The sequence below is a fragment of the Rhinoraja longicauda genome, chromosome 22, assembly GCF_053455715.1.
Source record: "Rhinoraja longicauda isolate Sanriku21f chromosome 22, sRhiLon1.1, whole genome shotgun sequence".
NCBI classification, from domain to species: domain Eukaryota; kingdom Metazoa; phylum Chordata; class Chondrichthyes; order Rajiformes; family Arhynchobatidae; genus Rhinoraja; species Rhinoraja longicauda.
In genome coordinates this window covers 28,237,293-28,264,575 of record NC_135974.1, presented here as the reverse complement: position 1 = coordinate 28,264,575, position 27,283 = coordinate 28,237,293, and the positions used below count along the sequence as shown (strand labels likewise).

General features: G+C 41.5%; 1 protein-coding gene across 1 annotated transcript; it reads right to left on the bottom strand.

The window, feature by feature from the left end:
* Positions 1–619: 619 nt before the first annotated feature.
* On the bottom strand, positions 620–26,631 carry LOC144604509 (plasmanylethanolamine desaturase 1-like). Its single transcript, XM_078419004.1, has 6 exons — positions 26,415–26,631; positions 18,387–18,506; positions 16,747–16,838; positions 12,401–12,545; positions 4,284–4,496; positions 620–3,349 (listed from the first exon to the last, which is right to left on the bottom strand). Exons 1-6 carry the CDS (start codon positions 26,617–26,619, stop codon positions 3,228–3,230), a joined length of 897 nt encoding a protein of 298 aa, XP_078275130.1. The 5' UTR covers positions 26,620–26,631; the 3' UTR covers positions 620–3,227.
* Positions 26,632–27,283: the final 652 nt, after the last annotated feature.

Sequence of the window (27,283 nt, the reverse complement as noted above, 5' to 3'; positions counted from 1 at the left end):
CTCATTCAGTGACATTTGAAACAAAAAAAAATTAAATGATGAAAACACTCAACATCATGAAGGTCTCTTCATCAGAAATGGAAAATTGAGAAACAATCAAGCACTATACAAGTTACGAAAAGCAACTCATCTTCTAGCTTAAATTAATTTTGAGTCCAAGGAGTACAACGTGTCATTTTACATAATCTGCCATTTTTATCTGGTATTTACATTTGCAGTTGGCTCTTTGTGAAGTTTTAAATTTCATTCACATTTTCCATACTCCAAGAATTGGTTTTGCTACTTGATTGACTTCATAGCCTCTCAGCAGGCAGCTCCAGCACACGAGTCATCACCTTCACACATCGTCCAATCCTACTTGCTCCACCCTTTCCCTTTGCTCCTTTCTACTCACTTGCTTTGCAACTTTGCCCAGATCTGAAGAAGTCATTTCTGTCAAAAAAAAATCTCCCGCTCCACAAATTCTACCTATCCTGTGTAGTACCAGCATATGCTTTTGTTGAACCAAAAATATTGATGGTGTTGTTCTTACCAGAATACATATTAACAATTTTACACATGAGGATGGACCTTCTTCCCATAACCAAAAAATACTGGACACATTGCCATTTGATTTCAGTATTTATTTTTTCATTTAAAGTGTAGGTAAATTATAAAATTACAATACTTGTTTTCTGTAACTTAGTTCAAATGCTCATGACATACAGGATAGAGGATACGTTTGAAGTTAATCACAAACAAAATGCATTGAGGATTAGATTTACACAGCATAATATGGTTTGAACAACATCTTTTTTTGAGGGGTGTATTGGTGGAATGCTGCGAAAGACCCAGTCCTTCAGTCTGCTCTGCCATTCTGTCATTTCCCTGTACCCAACCCCCTAATCATTTCCTCCAACATGCAGCAATTTGTCAGTGTCCGTTTCCAATGCATTCAATGACCGAATCTCATCAGACGTCCAACCTTTTAGCAAAGAACTTGCTCATTTTCATCCTAACAGCTGCTTCTTTAATGACTATTACATCAAATTCCATAACTCTGCACAGTCTTCCGGGGAATATTTTCAGTTTTGACAAAGTCACTTCTCCATCAACTCAAACCTCCCATTACATTGAGACGTGATGTCCCATGAAATAAATAACGGTTTGGGACTGGTCCAATGAAGTATTGGAACTTTACCATTTATTCAAAGTTAAATTAAACATGATCAGGAAAATAGAAGTCTCAGTGATGAAGCTCAAAATCAGACAAGAAAAAGGCTTTTTTCTTCCATTAAACACAGCTTTCACAAATCGTAGCTTACAGTTCTATGCTTGCAATAAGTTTTCTTTGGAATAACTATTCATCTGTAGGAAGTTTATTCTTAAAATGTTTTTGAAAATAGCCAGACATCCAATTGTACCGATTTGTATAAGAGCACCTCATATCCCTTTGCTCCAAATTAGAAATGATTAATAACATGGAAAATTCTGACAAATTGTTAAACCCATTTAGAAAATAGGTGCAGAAGGCCGCCATTTGTCCCTTCGAGCCAGTTAGTGATACTTTCAATTCCATGCTTTGTAATCAGTGTACATAAGAAATCAGTCAAAGTATTACACAATTTTAATGTTAATTTATATACTGATCTTACAAATCACGAGTCACATGTAGTTTTTTGTTGTATAAATGTATTACTGGTCACAATTGAGCGTCCCAGGGAAGTAGATTTAAAGACACAAAAGCATGATTATTGACCAGATTTGGAATGGGTGAGGAATTATTTGAATAATGATGCAATATAAATTTAGTTTAGAACATTTTGCTCAAGCTGAGAGATTGACGAGTTGGCAAAAACTCTTGACGGCATCAAATACTGATCCTGAATACATAAAAATAAAATTGCTTTGCAAAAATGAAAGCAGTTATATTTAATCTTACAAAAGTAGAGATAAACCAGTGCACAATGGAGCAGGCCCTGATCTATTTTATATCTAAGCAAACACAATGCAAAAAAAGGGACACACAAGAAAGCAGAGGGGCCAAGGCAAGAAAAAAAAGGGTGTAATTCAGAGTGGCAGCTGAAATTGTGATTCTGCCACCCCCCAAAAAAGCTGGAAATACTTTGAGGGGCTCTTTGGGATGGAGTGGGAAAGGAGGATCGGTTTGTTGCTAAAACAAGTAAATATAATTGGACTGCACATAATTACCAGACCTAGGAGTGAAGATTCTTTAATCCAGATAATGGCAATATTTTAATGATGCTACTCCAAGTTGTCAGAGTGACAAGCCTCTGACTTTCATTTAAATTGGCTGTACTTGTATTAAGAATATCCATCTAAAGAAACAACTTGAACTGCTTGCCCAATAAAATTTAAATAATATTTAATAAAAGATGCTGGATTCACAAATATGAGGTATTATGAATCATTCGATTTGTTATTTGGCAAGTACTTCAAGTCATTTCAACAACTAGTCCTTGAAAATAAAACTTGAATTCAAATCTGTGATATAGCAACTGCAGTGTATTTCTAGGTACATTAGGGGTCTGGGAAACTATGTGTGGAATCGTCTGATTTACATTTTTGTTTAGGTGCCAAGAATAGTCTACTCTAGGAAAATACCCATTTGAAGACACAAAACATTAATATCAAGCCATTTTTCAAAGGGTTAAAATTCTTGCCTTTTTAAACAGCCATAATTATTATAGTTCTGTTCAATTGTTCATTACTACACCCAAACACTTGTAAGTACAACTTTATTTTTTATAATATGCAGTTCTGAACCTTATTTATAGATACATTCAAAATAGTTAAATATCTCTGGCAAACAAAATTTAAGGCTTTGTCAGTATTACAGTATTCAAAACAAGCAAGCACCAAATTGACACTGCAAGTTTGAGCATTTCCATCCTCAATATTTACCCCTTAAGGTTCCTTCACACGATTATGTCCAATTATCTCCAAGAACATTTGTACGATTATGTCCAAGAACATTTCTGATGACTGCATTCATTTTAAATTAAGGTGTACTGCACAGTCTGCATTCATATGAATGTTAATTTGACCCACAGAATGTTTACAAAGGATCACTATCCAAATACATTCAAGTTCCTTCAAATTTCTTGTTTCACAAGAGTCCTTTGAGTGCTGGGTGTTTCCAGAGTGCAACATTAGAGCGCAGATATGGATTTGGCTGGTGCAATTAGTTGGCAAAAAGGTTAAGAGAGTTAAAATATTGGCGCAAGTTACTTTGTTTTTTGAGTCCAGTTCAAATCATCCATTCTCGGTTTATTCCCAGTTAATCGCTGGATAATGTCCTCTAGAGTTTTCCAGAATCTTATTTTCTCCAGGGGGTTGTTCAGCCAACCTTGAAAAGAGACAACAGTTTAAAAATACTAGACAAGTCATGAAATTAGAAATGCAATGAGAAAAAAAAATTCAAATTACATTTTGCACTACTGCAACCTGGATATATACAAATACATCTTACCACCTGCTTCTCCCAAGGACCCAACCTTCACAGAAGCCATCTTCAGCCTCTTTGTACAAAATCAAATTACTGAAAACACTAGACTTTGCAAAGGCAAAGGAATCACACTGCTGGAGAAGCTTGACAACAAGGGAGCATGGCATAAGAGTCGGTATCAAGGAGCTGTGGCAAAACTGCTTTTGATGGGTAACAAGGTTTAAAATGCTTTTTAAACCCTGCAACAATTTAAGATGGTGGTTTAGCTCTATTTTCTCAAAAGGCCAGCAGCATCTGCAAATTATTATGAAAACATTGTCATTTTGAGGACCAATACCGAAGAACTACACAAATGTGCGTTTTACAATAATCCACATTTTCCATGACAGGCTTAAAGATTAGTCAAGGTCCTTGTCCCCACATTTCAACACCACACTAGGGATTTTGTTGAGAATGGAAATACTGCAGTATAAATTAATTTGACCAAATTTTTCTATGACAGTGAATTGCTAGTGATAGGAGAGCACCAAGCTACAGATTTTCCTTCTTATTTAAAACACTAACATACAGCTGGAAAACTGGAAGGCGTGGCTGAGCCAGTTGTTTTTGTATTTCTGTGGGTAGAGATTTAACATTTACAACTGATAGACCCGTCACTCCTATAGTAGATGAGAGCCACGGATCACATCCTCTTCAATTTATTCCTTCCCCCCCCCCCCCCCCTTTCCAAGTCAGATTGTAAGATTACAGTACCAATAGAAATGTGATCACAAATACATTGTTAGAAATATATTAGCAATAACATTTAAACAATTCTCCAATTCCAGGTGCTAACCTGTGGTAATACAGAAGTATGTTTCATGTGGAGATACATGATGAATACGATGATGTTTTCGTGGTAGAATGATGTGCCAGTCCTGCAAAAGGCAGACCCACGAAGGAAGTCCAAAATACGTATGAGACCACTTGTGAATTTGGTTTGTCAGAGTAACAAACAATCCAAGAGAAAATATGTAGCACTGCCAAGAATAAATACCATAGATGGCATCTGTAAAAAACAATTATAGTTCAATTAAAATCATCTCAGCAGAAAAACCATGGCTATAGGACAAAGTAATTTGCATGCACCACCCACACTTCATATCACAATGCTAATATTCTTCCTTCCCCCTTAAACAGGCTTATTATACCCTGCACCTATATTATACCTTACACACTGGTTTATAGTTAACTGCAAATCCTACTAAATGGACAATCAATCAGCTCATTTTGATATTTGTAAACTTTCAAAACTTCTGCCTGAATTAGGTGCTCAAGGAGTGCATATTTTATCTTGTTCAGATTTATTTGTTCGGAAATAAAAGTACAAACTTTGATTCAAAAGAGATACAAAGGGTTGGAGTAACTCAGCGGGTCAGGCAGCGTCCCTGGAGAAAACTGATAGGTGACATTTTTGTTGGGATGCCCCCCCTCCCCTTCTTGAATCAAAAGATCCTCATCTTGACTTTAAAATTCAGCCTTACGATTGAAAAAAACCCCACAGAAACATAGAAAATAGGTGCAGGAGGAGGCCATTTGGCCCTTCCACCCAGCGCCGCCATTCATTGTGATCATGGCTGATCATCCACAATCAGTAGCCCGTGCCTGTCTTCTCATCATATCCCTGGATTCCGCTAGCCCCTAGAGCTCTATCTAACTCTCTTTTAAATTCATCCAGTGAATTGGCCTGTACTGCCTTCTGTGGCAGAGAATTCCACAAATTCACAACTCTCTGGGAGAAAAGGTTTTTTCTCATCTCAATTTTAAATCGCCTCCCCTTTATTCGTAGACTGTGGCCCCTGGTTCTGGAATCCCCCAACATTGGGAACATTTTTCCTGCATCTAGCTTGACCAGTCCTTTTATAATCTTATATGTTTCTACAAGATCCCCTTTCATCCTTCTAAATTCCAGTGAATACAAGCCCAGTCTTTCCAATCTTTCCTCATATGACAGTCCTGCCATCCTGGGGATTATCCTCGTGAACCTATGCTGCACTGCCTCAATAGCATGGATGTCCTTCCTCAAATTGGGAGGCCAAAACTACACACAATACTCCAGATGTGGTCTCACCAGGGCCCTGTACAACTGGCAAAGGACCTATACTCAAATCCTCTCATTATGAAGGCCAACATGCCATTAGCTTTCTTCACTGCCTGCTGTACCTGCATGCTTACTTTCAGTGACTGGGGCCACAGTTTAAGAATAAGGGGTAGGCCATTTAGAACAGAGATGAGGAAGAACTTTTTCAGTCAGAGAGTGGTGAAGGTGTGGAATTCTCTGCCTCAGAAGGCAGTGGAGGCCAGTTCGTTGGATGCTTTCAAGAGAGAGCTGGATAGAGCTCTTAAGGATAGCGGAGTGAGGGGGTATGGGGAGAAGGCAGGAACGGGGTACTGATTGAGAGTGATCAGCCATGATCGCATTGAATGGCAGTGCTGGCTCGAAGGGCTGAATGGCCTACTCCTGCACCTATTGTCTATTGTTGTACTTCCCCTTTTCCTAACCCAACACGATTCAGATAATAATCTGCCTTCCCGTTCTTGCCACCAAAGTGGATAACCTCACTTTTATCTACATTATACTGCATTTGCCATGCATCTGCCCGCTCACTCAACTTGTCCAAGTCACCCTGCAACCTCCTAGCATCCTCTTTGCAGTTCACACTGCCAGCCAGCTTTGTGTCACCTGCAAATTTGCAAGTGTTACTTTTAATTCCATCTAAATCATTAATATATATTGTAAATAGTTGCAGCCCCAGCACCGAGCCATGCAGCACTCCACTCGCCACTGCCTGCCATTCTGACAGGGACCCGTTTATTCCTACTCTTTGTTTCCTGTCTGCCAACCAATTCTCTGTCCATGTCAGTACCTTACCCCCAATACCATGTGCTCTAATTTTGCACACTAATCTCCTGTGTGGGACTTTTTCAAAGGCTTTCTGTAAATCCAGATACACTACACTCACTGGCTCTCCTTCATCCATTTAACTTGTCACATCCTCAAAAAATTCCAAAAGATTAATCAAGTAGAATTTCCCCTTCATCAATCCATGCTGACTTGGACCAATCCTTTTACTGCTATCCAAATACACCGTTATTACTTCTTTAATAATTGACTCCAGCATCTTCGTCAGGCTAACTGGCCTATAATTCCCTGTTATCTCTCTCGCTCCTTTCTTGAAAAGTGGGATAAGGTTACATGCCAGGTAAAGCTCAGTTTGCATTTGGGATAGCTGAAATGGGAGTAGACCTAATGCCAGTTTGTCAAACTGCAAGCCACACCACCAGCTGAATTCAACTTTGGGAGTATTTATAAGGGTAGTTATTCTCCACCAACGCGACATCCAGTAAATATTTATCCATAGCAATGTTAAACACTATAGCAATTAGGAAAGATGGTCAAATCAAGAGCTGTAGATTGATGTGGAAAGAATGAGCATATCTTGTCCTATAGAATTTTCCTCCCCTCCCCACAGATGTTGAACACTGCTTTCTAAAAAATGTTCAAAATGCTGAACATTTTACCCTGCTAGGTCCAACCCAATGCAGTGTTTTTCCAGTTCCACTACTACTAACACTACTGTATTCACAATATATTTAATACACAGTAACTGGCATCATGCCACATATTTATTTTCAGTCTTGACCTCAATGGAGCCCTCATCAATGGCTAGTATTATTCTACCTATTATTTCCCCTGTATTCAGTCCAGTATGTTGCACTGTGACATCATCCAAAGCTTTGAACTTTCACAAATATGACCAATGATTTTAATTAATTCTTCCACTATCTGTGTACCACAGGCTCCCAATTCCATGAAACTCTGATTGTTCACTCAGACCTACTTTATACAAGGTATTCTGCACGCTGAAGCTAATTTTAATCATTCAAGCATCTACTTTTATATATTCCCTTTCCTCAATGCCCCCTTGTCAGTGCATTCTCAAAAGGACTGATTATAGTAAGGATTGCACAGCAACTTCCTTAATTGTTTTATTTCAAAATCTTCAGTTTATCCAGGAATTCACAACTCTGCCTTTTTTTCCCCCTCACACATGGTCCCTTAAATCCACTCTAAAGCTTTGACAAGATGCACTTCCTCAAAATTACCCTGGGGTACAAATTTCTTCATTGCCCTGTTCCACCACCCACAACCCAGTCTCGCATAGACCCATCAATTGGTTTTGATACCCACCATTCCACTATGTGGCATTATTTCAGCCATGCCCTTTCATATTACATGTGAAAGGTAATGTTAAACACTATACATTAACTAAAATAAATGTACATAAAGAGTCAAAGTAAAAATGATCTTTGTCTTAATGATCTTAAAAATGATTGAGTCAAATATAGTATTAATGCCTAAAATGAGCTTAATGACACCAACAACATTGTGAAAAATCTTCCTTCACGATTGAACAAAATAAATCCCACTGGAACCATATAACAATCAACTAAAGATACCCATTGCCTATTATAATTACCTACATGATTAGAATTATTTTCCTACTACTAATTACCACACGAGCTAACATGGACAAAATATAATTTATGAAGAAACACCAATCACATTTCAGCTGTAAGTAATTCCCATGTAATAATCAATGATTTTCAAAATGTATTTACATTAAAAAAAGTCCTAATTTATTTCCCCAGAAAGGTATTCCAATAAACTTTAAAGTGCCACATTACAAACCCATGTTTAATCAGTGTAATATTCTTCAAGTAGATTCACGAGAGACCTAAAACATCAACAGTCCTGTTGGGGGTGCTTTTCATTTAGAGGATAAGGGACCCCTCAAATTATATCAAAGGCACTTACAAATCAAACTGTGTTTATTAGAAACTTACCTAGTGAAATATGTTATATTTTCAATTACCTTAAATTTCACATGTTGTAGTATTATTTATATTCAGTTTAGTTTATTGTCACGTGTACCGAGGTACAGTGAAAAGCTGGTTGCATGCTAACCAGTCAGCAGAGACAATACATGATTACAATCGATCCATTTGCAGTGTATAGATACATAAGTGAATAACGTTTAGTGCAAGGTAAAGCCAGAAAAGTCTGATCAAGGATAGTCTGAGGGTCATCAAAGAGGTAGATGGTAGTCAATATGTCAATTGCAGCCTCACCAGTGTCTAGTACAATTGTAACATAACATCTCAACATCCTGACTGATAAACAGTCTTATCAAAAGTCTTCTTGACCATCCTATCTACCTGCGAGGCCACAGTCAAGGGACTATTACCTGCACTCCTGGATCTCTCTGCTCGGCAATACTCTCCAGGGCCCTGTCATTCACAGTAAAGAGTCCTGCCCTTGTTTGACTTTCCAAAATGAATCACCCTGCGCCTATCTGCATTAAACTCCATTAACGATTCCTCAGCCAATTGCCCAACTGATCAAGTTCCAGCTCTAATGATGGATAATGTCTTCCTCATTCCCATCCAAATAGTTGATTAAAAAACCACAAACAGATTCAATCCCTGAACCATATCACTTATCACAAATCAGTCTACCAAGCAGAACCTTAAAGGCTGCATCGATCATTGATCACATGTTCACACTAGTTCCATTATCCCACTTTTTAATCTACTCCCCTACTCACCAGGGGCAATTTAGAAAGGCCAATGAACCTACAAATGCACACATCTTTGGGATGAGGGAGGAAATCAGAGCATCCAGACAGAGAATACACACTTGGTAACAGGGAGAACATGCAAACTCCACACAGTCAGGATAGCACACAGGTCTCTGGCACTACAGAGCTTCTAAGTGCTAAACAGATTAGATCTTGTTGATGGCCATTGAAATGTATTCTCTTAGCTGGACATGAAACTGTACTAAAAAGTTGGCACTGGCTTTTTGCTCTTACTCCCTCTCAAATTTGATGATAAAATCTGTACATTCCCCATGTCTTTCTTAAAATATCACTTCCCGGACTCTATGGTCATTGTGTTTGGGGGACTTTAACAAAGCCAACCTCAGTCGTGAGCTCCCAAAGTACTGACTTCATGTTACCTGCCCAGAGGACACTTGATCACTGCTACTCTTCAATCAAGAATGTGTATCGCTCTGTTCCTCGGGCGGCTCTGGGTCTCTCCAATCATTGTTTAATCACCTTATTCCAACCTACAGGCAGAAACTAAAATCTGCTAAGCCTGTGCTCAGAACAACAAAAAGGTGGACAAGCGAGGGCATTGAAAAACTACAGTCCTGCTTTGACTGAACTGATTGGAATGTGTTCAGGGAAGCAACCACAAGCCTCGATAAGTATACAGACGCTGTGACATCCTATGTCAGCTTTTGCGAGAACAGTTGCATTCCCACTAACACCTGGATCTGGTTCAACAACGACAAGCCCTGGTTCACAGCAGAACTCAGACAGCTGCGCCAGTCAAAAGATGAGGCCTACAGGAGCGGGGATACAGACCTCTACAGGCAGACCAAGTACAAGCTGAGAAGAGGAATCAGAGCTGCCAAGGAAAGGTACTCTGAGAAGCTGAGGAGCAAGTTCTCAGCTAATGATCCTTCTTCAGTTTGGAAGGGCTTGCAAGAAATCACCAGGTACAAGAGGAAAACCCCACGCTCCTTGGATAAGCAGCAGCTGACCAACGATCTGAATGAGTTTTACTGCAGGTTCGAGAAACAGAAACATAACCCTGGGACCCCCTCCCCCAATCACCACTTCACATGTACTCAAAGACTGACTCCAGTTTGCAAAGACTGGATCCGTTCCCACCCACTCCTCCCCAAACAGCAATTCACACCTACTCAGAGACTGTCTGGAGTTTGCAAAGACTGGCCCTTCCTTCCCCCCCCCCCCCCCCCCCCCCCTCCTCTGCAATCACCAATTTGCACATCCTCACAGAATGACCAGTTTAACAATAGAAATTGCGGAGGTGGAGAGGCTATTCAGAAAACAGAAAAGCCGGAAATCTCCAGGACCGGACAATGTTTCCCCCTCTACCCTCAAGCTCTGTGCTGGACATTTTCAACCAGTCCCTGCAAACCTGCACTGTCCCTGCCTGCTTCAAGGTCTCCACTATTGACCCTGTACCCAAAAAGACAAGGATCACTGGTCTTAATGACTACAGGCCTGTCGCACTTACCTCTGTAGTCATGAAGACCTTTAAAAGACGTGCTGGCCCAGCTGAAAAACATCACAAACCTCCTGCAGTATGCATACAGGGCCAATAGATTGGTGGATGATGCAGTCAACCTAGGCCTGCACTTCATCCTCCAGCACCTAGACCGCAAGGGGACTTATGCCAGGATTCTGTTTGTGGACTTTAGCTCTGCTTGTAACACCATTGTACCAGAGCTATTACACTACAAACTCTCCCAGCTGACTGTGCCTGAACCCCTCTGTCCGTGGATCATCAACTTCCTGACGGACAGGAAGCAGCATGTGAGGCTGGGAAAGCACATCTCGGACCCGCAGACCCTCAGCATAGGAGCACCGCAAGGCTGCGTACTCTCGCCTCTCCTTTACTCTCTCTACACCAACGACTGCACCTCCACAGACTCCTCTGTCAAGCTCCTCAAGTTTGCAGATGACACTACCCTGATTGGACTGATCCAGGATGGTGAGGAATCTGCCTACAGAGGGGAAGTGACACAGCTGGCGTCCTGGTGCCATTGTAACAACCTAGCGCTCAATGCTCTCAAGACAGTGGAACTAATTGTAGACTTTTGAAGAGATCCCCCTCCCCCCACTCACCATCAACAACACCATAGTCATATCTGTGGAGTTATTCAAGTTCTTTGGAACCATCATCTCCAGGGACCTTAAATGGGGGGGGGGGGGGGGGGGGGGGGGGGGGGGCACCATCGACTCCACAGTCAAAAAGGCCCAACAGAGGACGTAATTCCTGCGGCAACTGAAGAAACACAATCTGCCACAGGCAATGATGGTCCAATTCTATACTGCTATCATTGAGTCCGCCCTCACCTTCTCCATCATGGTCTGGTTTGGCTCAGCCACCAAGCACGACATCCGGAGGCTGCAACGGATCGTTCGCACAGCTGAGAAGGTTGTTGGCTGCAACCTTCCCCCCATTAACGAACTGTACACTGCAAGGGCCAGGAAGCGAGCGGGCAAGATCATCTCTGACCCCTCTCACCCTGGCCACAAACTCTTCAAAACATTTCCCCCTGGAAGGTGACTCCGGACTGTCAAAGCAGCCAAAGCCAGACATAAAAACAGCTTTTTTCCCACGAGTGATAGTTCTACTCAATAACCAAAGTCTGTAGTCTCCTTTTTGCTCTGGTTTATTTTCACCCACACGTTTAGATCGTAATGTTGTATCCTTATTGTTTTGATGTGGTTATGCTTTATTCTTAATTGTTAACTGTATGTTTGTGTTGTCATTTGTGAGCGGAGCACCAAGGCACATTCCTTGTATATGCATACTTGGCCAATAAACATACTCATTCATTCAGAGCAAATGCATCACCTTCATTAGCAATGAACTACAATCGTCAATTGTTTCATTGAACACCCTGGAGACTTGCTGAAAAATGAAATTAAAAATAAAGAATTGATGGTTAAAGATAAATGAATGCTTACTTTACAGGCATAACCTTAGCCCAGTTTCAAAAGACAAGCACTTCCTTTTGCTTCACATAGGACAATGCATGCAAGCCATTTTGCTCCTTGACCTTGTTTCAATATTTAATAGGATCACAACTCATCCATAGTCAAATGCCATTGACCCAACTTTCTAATCACCCAAATCAATACCTCAGCATCAAATATTCAGTGTAAAATGAACTAATCTGCCTTTTCTTCACCTGCATCACCACCCCTTGGGTTTCCACTTCAGTTTTGCTCCACTATTAGAACACAATACCAGCTCTACTCAATCACATTTTAGTTGTAGGAAAGTCAGAACATTAGATGAACATACCTGGGGAGAGAATAAGAAACCTGTATGCCATGTAAGCCAGGGGAATCACAGTCAGCATGCAGTTATCGCCATTTGTTTCTACGAAATCATGTCTTGTTATAGCAGTGGGGTCAATGTGATGTTCTCTAAAAGGTCTAATGAAAGCCTAGAAGATAGAAACATTGTTACACACAACGCAATATATCAATATCATACAAAACATTTCGGCACACAAGTCATGCTTACATTTGTTAAAACAAAACACAAAAATAAAATTAAAATGCCTACAGTGCAGGTATCCCAATATTTTTTAACAGGAATAATACTACCGTTATCAAAATTAGCATTTACTAGAGTAAGCAGTGCAGCAATTTCAGAGACAATAGATGCACAATACTTCTGGAAACTGCACGACAAGAAACCCTGCATTGCCACAAATTGTTCCCTGCAGAGATCCAGCATTAGAAAGTTGCAATGTTACAGAGCAGCACAGTGACACAGCGGTAGAGTTGCCGCCTTACAGCGCCAGAGACCTAGGTTTGATCTTGACTACGGGTGCTGTCTGCACAGGGTACGTACGCTTTCCCCGTGACCTGCATGAGTTTTCTTCGGGATCTCCAAAGACGTATTGGTTTGTAGATTAATTGGCTTGGTATAATTGTAAATTGGCCCTAGTGTATATAGTGTAAGTGTGCGGGGATCGCTGGTCGGCACGAACTCGGTGGCCCGTTTTCATGCTGTATCTCTAAACTACATTCAAAGTACTTATCCATTAAACATCCCAGAAAATATTAGATTGCTATCTGGATGGCAGGGTGAGTCGGCAAAGACAGGATAATGGACAGATGTGACTCAATGCTTGTCTCGATGCAGACAGCAGAGCTTGAAGGATCAAATGTCCACAGAGAGTACGTTACAAGAGGCAGGTGGGAGCAAGTTGAAATAGTCTAATCTAATACAACAAAAGCACAGAAAAATTGGCTGAAGTAAAAAATGCTAAATTCAGAAATGTTACAAAAGTGGAAGCAAATATTTATGGATTATGGTATGGAATAGGTCTAAATGCTCAACTCGAGGGTCTAGTGTGACAGCACGATTATTGTAATCTGGCTCATTTTCAGACAGTCCCTACGGAGAGGCCTGGAGTGCAGAGCAGGGCAGCTGTGTTTGTGATAGGGATTAAACCGTATAGGTTAAATCTTCCCATCAAAGACTGGGACGTTGAATAGAATCAGTAGATACAGACTGTGGAGAGTTCCAAAAAGTAGCAATGCTTGATGGCATCAATACATACATGCAAAAATCGGCATATTGATGTTAGGTAAAATCACCTAGGAGCAGCAAATGGATGAGAGGCATATAGAAACTTAGTAGTAATTGATGGGAAATCAGATCACAGGCTCCGATGGCAAGTCCATGGGCGATCTGACCCCGAGTCGGGGCTGATCGAACCTTCTGCGACTTTGGCGCTTCCCGACATCGGTCTCTACCCGAGACTGCGAGCTCCTCGATGGTGAAATCCACAGGCCACTGTTGCAGCATCGATCCCAGGCAAGGGATCACAGGCCCATGGGCCCGCGGTAGGGCTCAAAGTCCGTCTCGAGCAAGAGAGTCCAGCGCCATGATATTAGGCTGCATAGCATCTCCGGCAAGGTAAGAGATTGAAAAAAAGTTTCCCCTGACCCCCCCCCCCCCCTCCCCCACATGGTGCAAATGTCAAGTTCCAACAATTTGGTAATATCCCCCACATAAAACAAACCAGAGAACATTAACACACTAACGGCGCCACCCGATGGACTTACTTTAGCGTATTTTTTCAATCATGAAGGAAATTAAACTTTGGTTACATTGCCTCAGGAAGTGTACCTAGTGTATATCCGAGTCATCTCAAAACTGCTATAGTATCAAGATTTTGTCTAGCAGTCCTCAATTCTAAATCGCCAGAACCAGATCTTTCATCAATTCATGGTAAAGGTTGCAGCGCTAAATATATTGTTGCTTTAAAACCCATTAAACAGCATGCTTGGGTGGCTGCAAACATAATGAACCCCAAGCATTTCCTTCACTGCTGATAGAAAATGCAATTTACTTTTTCTTATGGAAATTAAACACGAGCCCGAGTCAGATTATACACAACAACCAACTTTATTGTCCTGTTTTTATACCTTACACTTCCTTATCTATACACCTCCTTACCTATGTACCTCCCACTCCCCTGACATCAGTCTGAAGAAGGGTCCCGACCCCAAAACTTCACTCATTCTTTCTCTCCAGAGATGCTGCCTGTTCCAGAGTAACTTTTTGTGTCTATCTTCGGTTTAATCCAGCATCTGCAGTTCCTTCTTACATTAACCAATATTATATGTTCCTTTCTGGCTTTTTCTTTCAGTGAATCATTTAGTTTAAGAAAGCAAGCTACTGGACAACTCAATATCGATACTTCACTCACCAAATGTCAAAAAAGACACCTTTTGCTTTTAGGTTTCAATATTTCTTAAACCCATTGTGATCATATGACATCGTGATCCAGAACATCTGCAGAAGACATGTTCTGGATGTTTGAATAATTAGGCACAAAAATCAATTTTGTTCAAAGTCAAATTGACAAATAATGTGATTGAACTGCCAGCAGAATATATCTGTTCAAAAGCTACCAATGTACATTAAGATTCTAGATGCCAACACAGCATAAAATTCTATACTGATTCTCAAGTTGATGAAATTGAGGACATGGTATGATCATTTCCAGCGAATTACAAAGATGATTTGAAGAGTGAAAGCGGTGGGGCATTCGCTCAACCAGCTGGTTTTTGGATAGGCAGAAGAAACCAGAGCTTCACAAAATGGATTAAGTAGAGACTGTAAGCTATTTCCAGCAATTACTAGAAACAACTGGTAGCTGTTCTTGCTGCAGATGGCAAACTGGCACAAATCATGTAAAGTCAGTAACCAAAGCAGCAACCAGCTAATAACATCCACACCACTGCAGGGCAACATTTCTGATAGGGGCGGTAAGGAGTGCAAACAATATACCGACTCATATTACCAAATTGTTGGAACTTGACATTGGCACAATCACTGCATAAAGAATTTAATGTTCTTAAAATAATAAAAGATCACAATGCATGGCATGTAAAGCCAAATAGCTATAAAGCTAGTAAACAGAGCATTGGATAGAGTGACATCTTTAAGGGGAGACACAAAAAGCTGAAAGCTTTGCTGTCAATTCACATAGATTGGCGTGTTTGAGAAAGATGCACTGCAGCTCAGATTTAGAGTCAGTGTCATTAAGCCCAGTGAAAAGCGAGATCAAGATGCATACGAGACAGTTTTGAAAATATTCCGACTGGAAAAACATGGATGCAAGACAAACATTAAGGGTTTAAGTTGCAGAGGAGTTAGAAAAGAAGGATGTTCAGGAGAGAATGTTGCTTTAGCCATGAACATAACATGGAATCTGAAGCCAAGCTGACTGAGCAGGGCAAAAATAACATGGTAGAAATATTCAGGTGTTCAGGCATTATTTATGGACGAAATGTTAACATGGTAGATCAATAAACCTTTCACAGAACCACCCTTCTCATATTAAATGAATAGCTGAGGAATGAGTCATGAATTTTAAAAAATGTTGATAAACAAATAGCGACTCTACCTCTGCGCCACCCGCATGATGACAATGGAAAGAAATGTAATCAGCCGAACTATTTTCACAATGTTTATAGTGATTGATAGTCCAGCAGTTGATAGTCCAGCAGTTGATGTATGCCATTATCAATAGTTGAGTAAAGGTAACCCCTGAATATGTGTAGTCGATAGACATACTTGTGGCTCAGAGGGAAGATTACAAGTACAGCACAACAAAATAAGCCATCATTCTCACTCAACTCCCCATACTAACAAAACAAAAATATTACTTTGATAACATTATGTATCTTCCACATTAAAAACATTAATATTACATTTGTTGTTGGACTGCAAATATATGCACAGATGCTACAAGTCTGAAGTCTATATTCTCACTCCACCCATTACATTTTGACCAATTTGAAGCATGCAAATCCATAAGCTGCAGACTGAAAGAAACTGATGTAGATAGACACAAAATGCTAGAATAACTCAGCAGGACAGCCAGCATCTCTGGATAGAAGGAATGGGTGACGTTTCAGGTAGAGACCCTTCTTCACTCTGTCCCACTGAGTGACTCCAGCATTTTGTGTCTATCTTCGGTGTAAACTAGCTTCTGCAATATCTTCCTACACAAGAAACTGATGTACACATATAAACAAATCAATCCTACAAGATGCATACTGGGATTTTCATGACAGAAAATAAGGATGCAAGTCGAGCAATGAAGTCCTACCACGTACCTTGCCAAGTATAGGAAGATCAACAGATCCCCAGGTGTCTGCTCCCCAGTGGACCAATCCTGAAGCAAGGTCAGCAGTAACCATCCCTGCCACTAGTTACAAAATTGCAGTTAGAACAAAGCTCTCTTTAATGACCTGATTATTTAAACGCACACAACTCATTTACATAATTCGGTAAGTAATAAACCTTAATGCCCCTTAAGTAATATTCCCATAACCAACCATTAACTTTAAGATACTTGTTACAATTCTTTTATATAGCACATAATATAGAAATATATTGCAAAGTCCTCAACACCTTAATGTGGCACATTTTACAGATAATTAACGAAGTTATAGGCGGTAAAATTGAGGGACAGAATCCATTCAGAATATTTCTTAACCTAATTTTTCAACCAGGCCAGATCTCACTTGCCATCCTATTACATTTGAAAGTACCCATGTCATTGTATTAAGAGTGAAATATGCATTTATGCACAAAGTTCTCCCCTCGTTAATGCAGGTGTTAGATTCCTAAAGAATCTTTCGTAGAATCAGAGAGTCAGTCATACAGCGCGGAAACAGACCCTTCGGCCCAACTTGCTCACACTGACCAACATGCCCCTTCTACACTAGTCCCACCTGCCTGCATTTGGCCCATACCCCTCTAAACCTGTCCTGCCCAAATGTTTCTTAAACATTGCAATAGTACCTGCCTCAACTACCTCCTCCAGCAGCTCGTTCTATGCACCCACCACTCTGTGTGGAAAAAGTTCTCAGGTTCCTATTAAATCTCCTCCCCCTCACCTTAAACCTATGTCCTCTGGTTCTTGATTCGTGTACTCTGGGCAAAAGACTTTGTGCATTTTACTCTGTACGTCTACCTGATCTATTCCCCTCATGATTTTTTAAACCTCTATATAAATCACATCTCATCCTCCTGTGCTCCTGCTTTCATTATTTTTTAAAAAGCAAAGCAAGAGGTAGAGCAAACCCCTAACTCATAGGAGACACCAGGAGTTGTGGATATCGTGTAAAGTTAGAATCTCCTCTCAGTTAAGACAAAGTAAATGAAAAGCAAACCACACCACTTTTGACAAGCTGAAGCCATGACAAGCTCAAGTTATTCATTAAATAGCCAGTGCTGCCAGCTGCAGGTATATCTCCTGAAATAGGTTTGCCAATCAAATCACACAAGGTCACTGATGGTGGTATTCTAGCTTGTAAATCATATTTTTCTTCAAATAGCACTCTCCAGCAATGTTTTTTTTTTCATGCAGGCTTGAATAACAGAGCACCTCAGCCAATAGCTGATGATATTCATAGCTATTCACATTTGCTGTCAATGGACCGCAAACACAATGAATCTAATTCCTAGGATGCCAATCTCATTTTACATAATTGCTACTTAGTCAGACAGCCAATAACAGAAAGTAACTACAAGAATCATAGACAATCATGTACAAAAAAATGTATTGCAGTAACAAGAATGATTGCTTGGTCTGGAAGGAGGATAATGTAATGGAGGCACAAATAGTCACCTGTATGATAATCTTGATGAATAATTCAGTTAAGGGTCTCATTGGGTGTATTTTTATGAATCATAATTCCATTTCTAAATATTTATAAACTAAATTTATGTCTATTAAACTTTTACTTACCAATTCCAATAAGAATCAGATGAACATGGTCCCAACAGAAGTTTATGAGCAGATGATACAAGTTCCAACTCATGAGACTGATGTTTAAAATAACACACAACCATTCCTGAAATCGTTTCACTGTTGGGAGGAAAAAAGTTATCAACTAAGTTTGCAAACACGTAAGTATCATCTACTTACCAGAAATCATCCTTTGCTATGAACCAAATCTTAACTCCAAGTTGCAACTAAAAATATTACACAAATTAAAAGTGCATCCACCCTTACAGTTTAACATTTATATTCTACTAGGACCTCCTCTAATCCCAGTTTGTAAACTTGGAACCTACTACCTCAGAAGGAAATTGGATTATATGGAAACGTGCTTAATGTTAACAGACTGAACTTGAATATTTTTTAATTAAATACAAATGTAAATTAAAACCAGTTGCCCCAGAAATAACACTTCATTTGGTCTATGCTGTAAATCTTGGAAAGGAAGACCATGCAGTCGAATTCAGAAACCAACAATAATAAAAACAAAGTGCTGGAGCAACTCAGCTGGTCAGGCAGCGTTTCTGGAGAACAAAAACAGATGACTTTTCAGGTCATGATCCTCTTCAGACCGATTGTGGTAGGTGGGGATGGGGAGAGATGAGGAGAGAGGTGGTATAAAGCAATGATAGGTGGATACAGGTTGGGGGGGGGGGGGGGGGGGGAGAAGAAAGAGGGTTTAATTGGCAGATATTTGGACATATTCCAGAGATAAACGGGTAAGCTGTGAAATAAGGTAGAAGTGGTACAAAATGTGAAGCTAGAGGAAGGATTTGGGCTGAAAAGGGTGGGGATGTTTGAGTAGGGGAAAGGAAGAAATTAGTGCACATCCAGATGGGGCACAGGGAGTGGGGGGAAGCAGTTGCATGCAGGATTGTTCCCTAAAATTAGAGAATTCAGTACACATAACCAAGTTGTGAGCCAACCAATACAAGGTGGAATACAAGGTGCTGTTCCTCCAGTTTGTGCGTGGCTTCACAGTGTTCAGCAAAACAGTCACCTAGTTTACACGGTCTCAGCGAGGTTAAGGAGACCACATCAGAAGCATAGAAAACATAGAAACATAGAAAATAGGTGCAGGAGTAAGCCATTCGGCCTTTCGAGCCTGCACCGCCATTCAATATGATCATGGCTGATCATCCAGCTCAGTAGCCTGTACCTGCCTTCTCTCCATACCCCCTGATCCCTTTAGCAAAAAGGGCCACATCTAACTCCCTCTTAAATATAGCCAATGAACTGGCCTCAACTACCTTCTGTGGCAGAGAATTCCACAGACTCACCACTCTCTGTGTGAAGAAATGTTTTCTCATCTCGGTCCTAAAAGACTTCCCCCTTATCCTTAAGCTGTGACCCCTGGTTCTGGACTCCCCCAACATCGGGAACAATCTTCCCGCATCTAGCCTCTCCAACCCCTTAAGAATTTTATATGTTTCTATAAGATCCCCCTCAGTCTTCTAAATTCCAGCGAGTACAAGCCCAGTCTATCCAGTCTTTCCTCATATGCAAGTCCCGCCATCCCAGGGATTAATCTGGTGAACCTTCTCTGTACTCCCTCTAAGGCAAGAACGTCTTTCCTCAGGTTAGGAGACCAAAACTGCACACAATACTCCAGGTGCGGTCTCACCAAGGCCCTGTACAACTGCAGCAGAACCTCCCTGCTCCTAAACTCAAATCCTCTTGCTATGAATGCCAACATACCATTCGCTTTCTTCACTGCCTGCTGCACCTGCATGCTTGCTTTCAATGACTGGTGCACCATGACACCCAGGTCACGTTGGATCTCCCCTTCTCCCAATCGGTCACCATTCAGGTAATACTCTGCTTTCCTGTTCTTGCCGCCAAAGTGGATAACCTCACATTTATCCATATTATATTGCATCTGCCATGCATTTGCCCACTCGCCTAATCTATCCAAGTCACTCTGCAGCCTCCTAGCATCCTCCTCGCAGCTAACACTGCCACCCAGCTTCGTGTCATCCGCAAACTTAGAGATGTTGCATTCAATTCCCTCGTCAAATCATTAATATACACTGTAAATAACTGGGGTCCCAGCACTGAGCCTTGCGGTACCCCACTAGTCACTGCCTGCCACTCCGAAAAGGACCCGTTTATTCCTACTCTTTGCTTCCTGTCCGCCAACCAATTTTCTATCCACCTCAAAACTGAACCCTCAATACCGTGTGCTTTAAGTTTGTACACCAATCTCCTATGTGGGACCTTGTCGAAGGCCTTCTGAAAGTCCAGATATAACACATCGACTGGTTCTCCCTTATCCACAATAAAGTAGGTGGGTTTATCGGAAATACACATGAATTTCTGTCTCATCGGGAAGGACTGCTGGGGTCTTTGGGTGGAGGTCTAGGGACAGGTGTTACATCTCCTGCAGCTGCAAGGGGAAGTACCTCAGGAGGGGATGGTTTTGGTGGGAACGGGTGAGTAAACCACAGAGTTGTAAAGGAGCGGTCTCTGCAGAACAGGGATGGGAAACCGTGACTGGTGGTGAAATCACTTTGAAGGAGGTTAAAATGGTGGAAAATGTGTTGGATGCAGAGGCTGGTGGGGTGAAAGGCAAAGAGCGGGGAACTCTATTCTTATCTGGAAGGAGGGGGAGCAAGGCAATACTACAGAACACAGAGAGACGGGTGATGGAAACCACGTTTACTAAAGAAAGCTCCACAACTACACCTCGCTAAGCTCTAGCAAATTTCAGGAAGGCCGTAAAGAAACCCAAGACCTCAGTTATGCTTTAGTGGATTTACACCATCTTTATGAGCCCGAGATGTTGACAGATCATTACATCAAGATATATTCACAGCATGAAGGTTCTCAAATAATCTGTACAAACTTTTTTTGGACATTGGAAATTGCTAGCCACAAATGTAAACATGAAAACCTTGAACATCATTGCACACATGCTCAACTCCAATTCCTGTCAAATTTAACCAAAATACTGTTACCAGACAACTGAAAAATAAATTCACAACTTGAAATATCAAAAATTTACAGGCACCAAAAAAGGTGTTTATTAAGGCTTGACCTAGTTGGGGTGCATTTATTATTATTAGAAATATGTGAGCATAAAAACTTTTTTTTAAACCAATGTATAAACATTTAGCTCCCAAAATAAATTGCAAGTAAACCTCTAATGACAATAATACTTTTACATTCAAAAACGTATTGTTACCACCTGTATTTTTAAAAAATAATTCAGGGTCCGCAAAAAGACGTTGTCCAAGCCAGGCGACTCCGAGTGCTGGTCCCAGAAGTGGATCTGCAATCATTCATTGCATTGCTGCCTTCTTTTAAACCTATACTCCAACAGCAGCACTAAATGTTATTTCTTTAATCCTGTATCATCTGTACATTGTGGACTGCTCGATTGTAATCATGTATGGTCTTTCCACTGACTGGATAGCATGCAACAAAAAGCTTTTCACTGTACCTCGGTACACAGGAAAATAAATGTAACTTTTAAAAAAACGTCTTCAATCAAGTTAATCCAGTCACATCACTTAAGAATTATTTCCCCATAAAGGAGATTGTTCACAATATGTGCATTTGGAAAGATAGTTCTAAAGCAATAAATGACTGGTTGAAAACAAAAACGTCACATTTCATATCAGGTTTTTTTTATTGTTACACTGAGTCATCATAAGGATGTTTGGTCATTACTGATTAAAACCAGCACAAAATCAAGCAATAGTTCCACGTCACTGACGGAGATGAAACATACAGGGAAACATTGGGGATTTAAATAGCATCTCAATCTCAATAAAAGTGAGGTGATGAATTTGCGTTGGGTAAAGATGCCATGATGGTCAAATGTCTAATTGAGATAAAGGATCACACTGAGACTCCCATTTTGGGAAAAAGATTTTGTACTTTTGTTTTATTACTGGGGTATTGCATTTGCCTTAATACACAAACCAAATCAATCATCTTCAGTGATTTTGTTTGCCTTGTATCTGTCCCATTCTCCAGCATCTATGTCAAAGCAAGCAACTCCATTGGATCAGCTAAAGCAAAGCCAAATGAGATATTAGAATAGCTTTAGAAAAGTTTATTCTTTGAAGTATTTTAACAAGATTAAAGCAGGAGAAGCAGCAAGCTGGAGATGTATAAAGAAGAGATCTTAAGAGTTTATGGCTAAATGACTGATGTAACAATCCAACAAGTTTTTATTGTTTCTGAACATTAAAGTGTTTATAATTTACAGGGGAGCATTATTAAGTGTCTACATTTTAAAATAAAACTTTCAGATGGGCATAAAATTATTTCAGATACTAATGAAATGCAGATACGATTTCAACCAGTGATCTGGCCAAGAAATTCCTAAACCATGAGAGTATTACCAAGCAGATTTTCAGGTAATTTTCATTACTGTGCAAGTTGCCTTCATCATTCCCTTTTTAAAGCATTGTGTTTCAAATATGTTTTGAACTCAGTGTGTGGAACAGGATTTCAGTTGATTTAAGAAAGGCAAATAAATTTGTCAGCAAGAATACAAGTTTGCAGATGACACCCAAGATTGCTTGGATCACAGACCAGAAGGAAGGCCATAGACAGTGGGATATAGATCAGCTGCAGAAATGGACAAAGAAATGGCAGATGGAATTTAATCTGAGCATGTGCGAGGTGTTGCACTTTGGGAGATCAAATGCAAGGGGGAAATATACAATTAATGGTGCAATCCTTAACAACATTGATGATCTTGGGGTCTAAATTCATAAGTTTCTGAAAGTAGCAACACCAGTAGAGCGGTAAAGGCGGCATATGACATGCTTGCTTTCATAGGTTAGGGTATGGGCAGGAAGTCATGATGCAGCTTTATAGGACTTTGCTTAGGCCGCATCTGAGCATTGCATGCAGTTCTGGTTGCCCCATTACAGGAAGGATCTGGAGGCTTCAGAAAGGATGCAAAGGAGGTTGACCAGAATGATGCCTGGATTAGACGGTATTAGTGGGGAGCAGTTGGACAGACTCTGATTGTATTCTCCAGAATGCCAAAGGTCGTAGGGAGACCCAAAGGAAGTATGTAAAATTATGAGAGGCATAGATAGGAGAATCAGAATCCTTTTCCTCAGGATGGAGAAATCAGATTGTAGAGGACATAGATTTAATGCGAGAAGGGCAAAGTTTAAAAGAGATATACAGGGGGTTTTCTTATATACAGAAGCTGATGATTGCACGGTTAGGGTTGGTGGCTGAGACTGATATAATAGTATTTAAGAAGTTTTTGGATAGGGTTATGGGATTGCAGGGAATGGAGGAAAATAGATTATGAGCAGGCAGAAAAGAGTCGGTCATGGCATCATATTCAGCACAGAGATTGTGTGAAGGGCATGTTCCTATGCTGTACTGTTCTGTATAATTCAATTTGACTGAAATTAAATGATGGGACTGACTGTAGTATAACAGAGGGCTGACCATTGCTCATGTCTTTCCCTCCCCCACAAAAGAATCAGGCAGATTAACTTCGTCAAAAGAGACAAAATCTTACCTCATTTTGTTAGCTATATAAATGTAATGATCAATACATCATGCATCATCCTTGTCTGCTTTATGGGAGCCCTCAAGAAGTCACCCAAGTGATAAACAGGTATCTGCAGAGCACTAATTAGTTATAGCATTCTTAGTCATCCAGTCAAAACACACCAAGTACTCCCATCTACTTAAAAAGAGATAGTGCTGAGCTTGGAGCCTTGCATAAATCCATGCTGGTGCTCACCAAACAATGAAAGACCCCAAAGGCATGGTGTGGAGGGACTGCTTGGGCAAATGGTGTGGTTGCAATACAGAGCTATGGTGGCTCAGGTCTGTGCCATTAGGAACTGCTTGCAACATGTGTTCACAGTCTGTCCCTATGCCATGGTCTTTTTCATCCCCTGTTAAAAGCTGCTTTCTCACCTGCCTGCACGGCACTCACTACCCAATCCAGAGATTTCTTGATGGTGACAACTTCAGCAATGTAGAAACTGTAGGATCCAATCGATCCGTCCACACAGTAGCTTCTGTCAGCACTCCAACAATAGCCCATACTCACCACGCAAACCAAGTGCAGCTCCAAGCGGCCACACCACTTGCTCAACACCAGCCCCGACAGACAACCTCTCCACACCAAGTCCTGAGTGATTAATTACTGGGTTTATGCCAGATCCCTTGCACAGCAGTAATAACAGTGACTGTGTTGTACACTCCATACACAGCTCATCATGCAGTTACCTCGACAACAGGAAGACTAAATTAAATAAACCTCTGCTCTATTCATAAACAGTCCCAACTGTCAATCATTTGATAATCTAACCCTTCATCCCACAATATCTCAGCAACATTTTTGTTCCAGTGCAAACTTGAGCAAGAGATCTCCATTTTTTGACAAGGCACTGCACAGCCTTCCAGATCAACAGTGTTCAGTTTGTATCTCATCCAGGATCAAGTTACTATTCCTTGGGGACTTACACCATCAACTGTTTGTTATTTAATTCCCCTGCCTACAACTAACTTTTTAATCAGTTATTAAAACACTCTCTTTCCATTGCTACTTAGTCTTTTCATTATGCCTAGTATAACATTTACATTGGAACAGCTTCTACCACCAATATCCCTACCCATCACAAGGCCTCTCCAAATCCATCCACAAGAGAGCATTCGCTCTTCGCTTAATCACCCCACATTCCCTTTTCCCCACCCATTTCCAGGAGTACATTCCCTATCCAGTGAGAGGAGACCCTTAACGCCAAAATCACTTTCATCTCTTTCTGAGGGCTGTTGAGCAGCACCAACAAAAATGCTGCTGAGAGATTGTGGGATGAAGGATTAGATTAACAAATGACTGACAGTTTGGGACTGTTTTATGATCAGAGCAGTGGGTTCCTTAATGTTGTACACTTAATTTTAACTTCCTGCTGTAGAGGAAACTGCATGATGAGCTGCATATGTAGTGTGCAACATAGTTATTGACATTACTGCTGTGCAAGGGATCTGGCGTGAACCCAGTAATGAATCTGTTGAGGGCCGTGCATGAGGAGATGCGTACACACACCACAACCCAGTGAGCAATAATTCCCTTCCTTGACCAGGCTGTCTACAAGCTCCCAGACTCCTTGATCCCACTCGTTACTGCCAACTATGGATGGAAACTCCTCATACTTTGAGCCCCCATTCATCTAGTCGAAGCTATTTTCTGCTCGCTGCCATCACAGGCCGAGAGACCAGAGCCGATACAAGGTTCAGAAGTTCATAAATTCTAAGCCATTCAATCACAGCTGATCTATCTTTCCCTCTCAACCCCATTCTCCTGCCTTCTCCCCATAACCCCTGACACCCTTGGTAATCAAGAATCAATCAACCTCTGCCTTAAAAAATATCCAGTGATCATCATCTCCTTCCAAAAAGGTCCTTTTATTCTGAGGCTAAGGTTTCTGGTCCTAAACGCTCCGACTAGTTACATCAAAGACATGTATTTCGTTTCTCAGCATTTTTGTTACATGAATCCAGCACCAAATATTCAGATTATACACACAAAGATGGAGTAGCTCAGCGGGTCAGACAGCATCTCTGGTGAAAAGGCGCAGGCGACGTTTCTGGTCGAGACCCATCTTTTTTTCTTTTCTCCAGAGATGTTGTCTGACCCTCTAAATCACTCCAGCTTTTTGCGCCTATCTTCGGTTTACACCAGCGCCTGCACTGCAGTTCCTACCGACACCAATAATTCAGGAGTGGGTAAAGTTACCAATGTAACAGATTCACCACCCTCTGGCTTAAAAGACAAAAGGCGAGGCGAGTCAGCGTGTCCAAGGGAAGGCCACCCGGCCCTGCCCAAAGGAGGGTCTCCACCCGAAACGTCACCTATTCCTTCTCCCCGGAGATACTGCCCCGTCCCGCTGAGTTACTCCACAGTACTTTGTGTCTATTACCGCCCGGTCCCGGCCTGGACCGGGTTGGGCTGTGGAGCCGGGGGAGCCGTCGCTGTCCCTGTCGCCGTCGCTCACTCACCAGGAGAGTACAGCTGCGCCAGCTCCTTGGCCCCGGCATGTTGAGGGCCCCATCGGGCAAGGCCCGTCTCCTCCACGTTCCCCTGTTGCTGCTGCTGCTGTTGGCTGTCCGGGAGGGAAGCGCAGGCCGGCTCCCCGGTAGCCATGGACGACCCGGCGACGCAACAGTCCTGCTGCTCCTGCAGCAGCTCCGCCTGACTCGCCATCTTCAAAACGACCCTCCCCAAACCCCCCCCACCCGCACAACCGCGGTGCGCGTGCGCGTGGTGGCTGGCCAACCGCCGGTCGGCCCGGCCACTCCTCTCCCACCCGGGGGCCAATGGGAGCGCGGGGAGGGGGGAAGCAGAGTTCTTGACCAATCAGATCCCTTACATCGCGCGAGGCAGCCAATCAGCTCCCCCTTTCCAACACACCGGGCCGCTGTCCAATGGGAGGAGACGGCTGGGATTTCTCCACAAATCAGAACAGCCCATCACCAGGTCCTTAAGTCTTTATGACCAGAGGCATTTATTCACAAAATGCTGGCGTAGCTCAGCGGGACAGGCAGCATCTCTGGAGAGAAGGAATGAGTGATGTTTCAGACTGAAGAAGGGTCTCGACCCGAACATCACCCATTCCTTCTCTCCTGAGATGCTGGCTGAGTTACTCCAGCATTTTGTGAATAAATACCTTAGATTTGTACCAGCATCTGCAGTTATTTTCTTACACTACCTGTATGGCGAGCCTGGAGGCTCGTTCTTTGTTGAAGAAGTTTATTGCGACAGCAATATTCGATCACAAAGTTTACATAACGAGATGACAGACAACCATTAAAACTAACTGTTCTCTTCGAAGGAGTCTCTCAACTGACTCCTTTGGGCGCCAAAACCA

Excerpts from the sequence above, each read along its gene's own strand:
- LOC144604509 (XM_078419004.1), bottom strand. The coding sequence starts at position 26,619 with ATGGCGAGTCAGGCGGAGCTGCTGCAGGAGCAGCAGGACTGTTGCGTC. Across the intron at positions 12,546-16,746 it reads ATCTTCCTATACTTGGCAAG|GCTTTCATTAGACCTTTTAG; the intron begins GTACGTGGTAGG and ends TCTATCTTCTAG. Across the intron at positions 3,350-4,283 it reads ATACTTCTGTATTACCACAG|GTTGGCTGAACAACCCCCTG; the intron begins GTTAGCACCTGG and ends TCTCTTTTCAAG.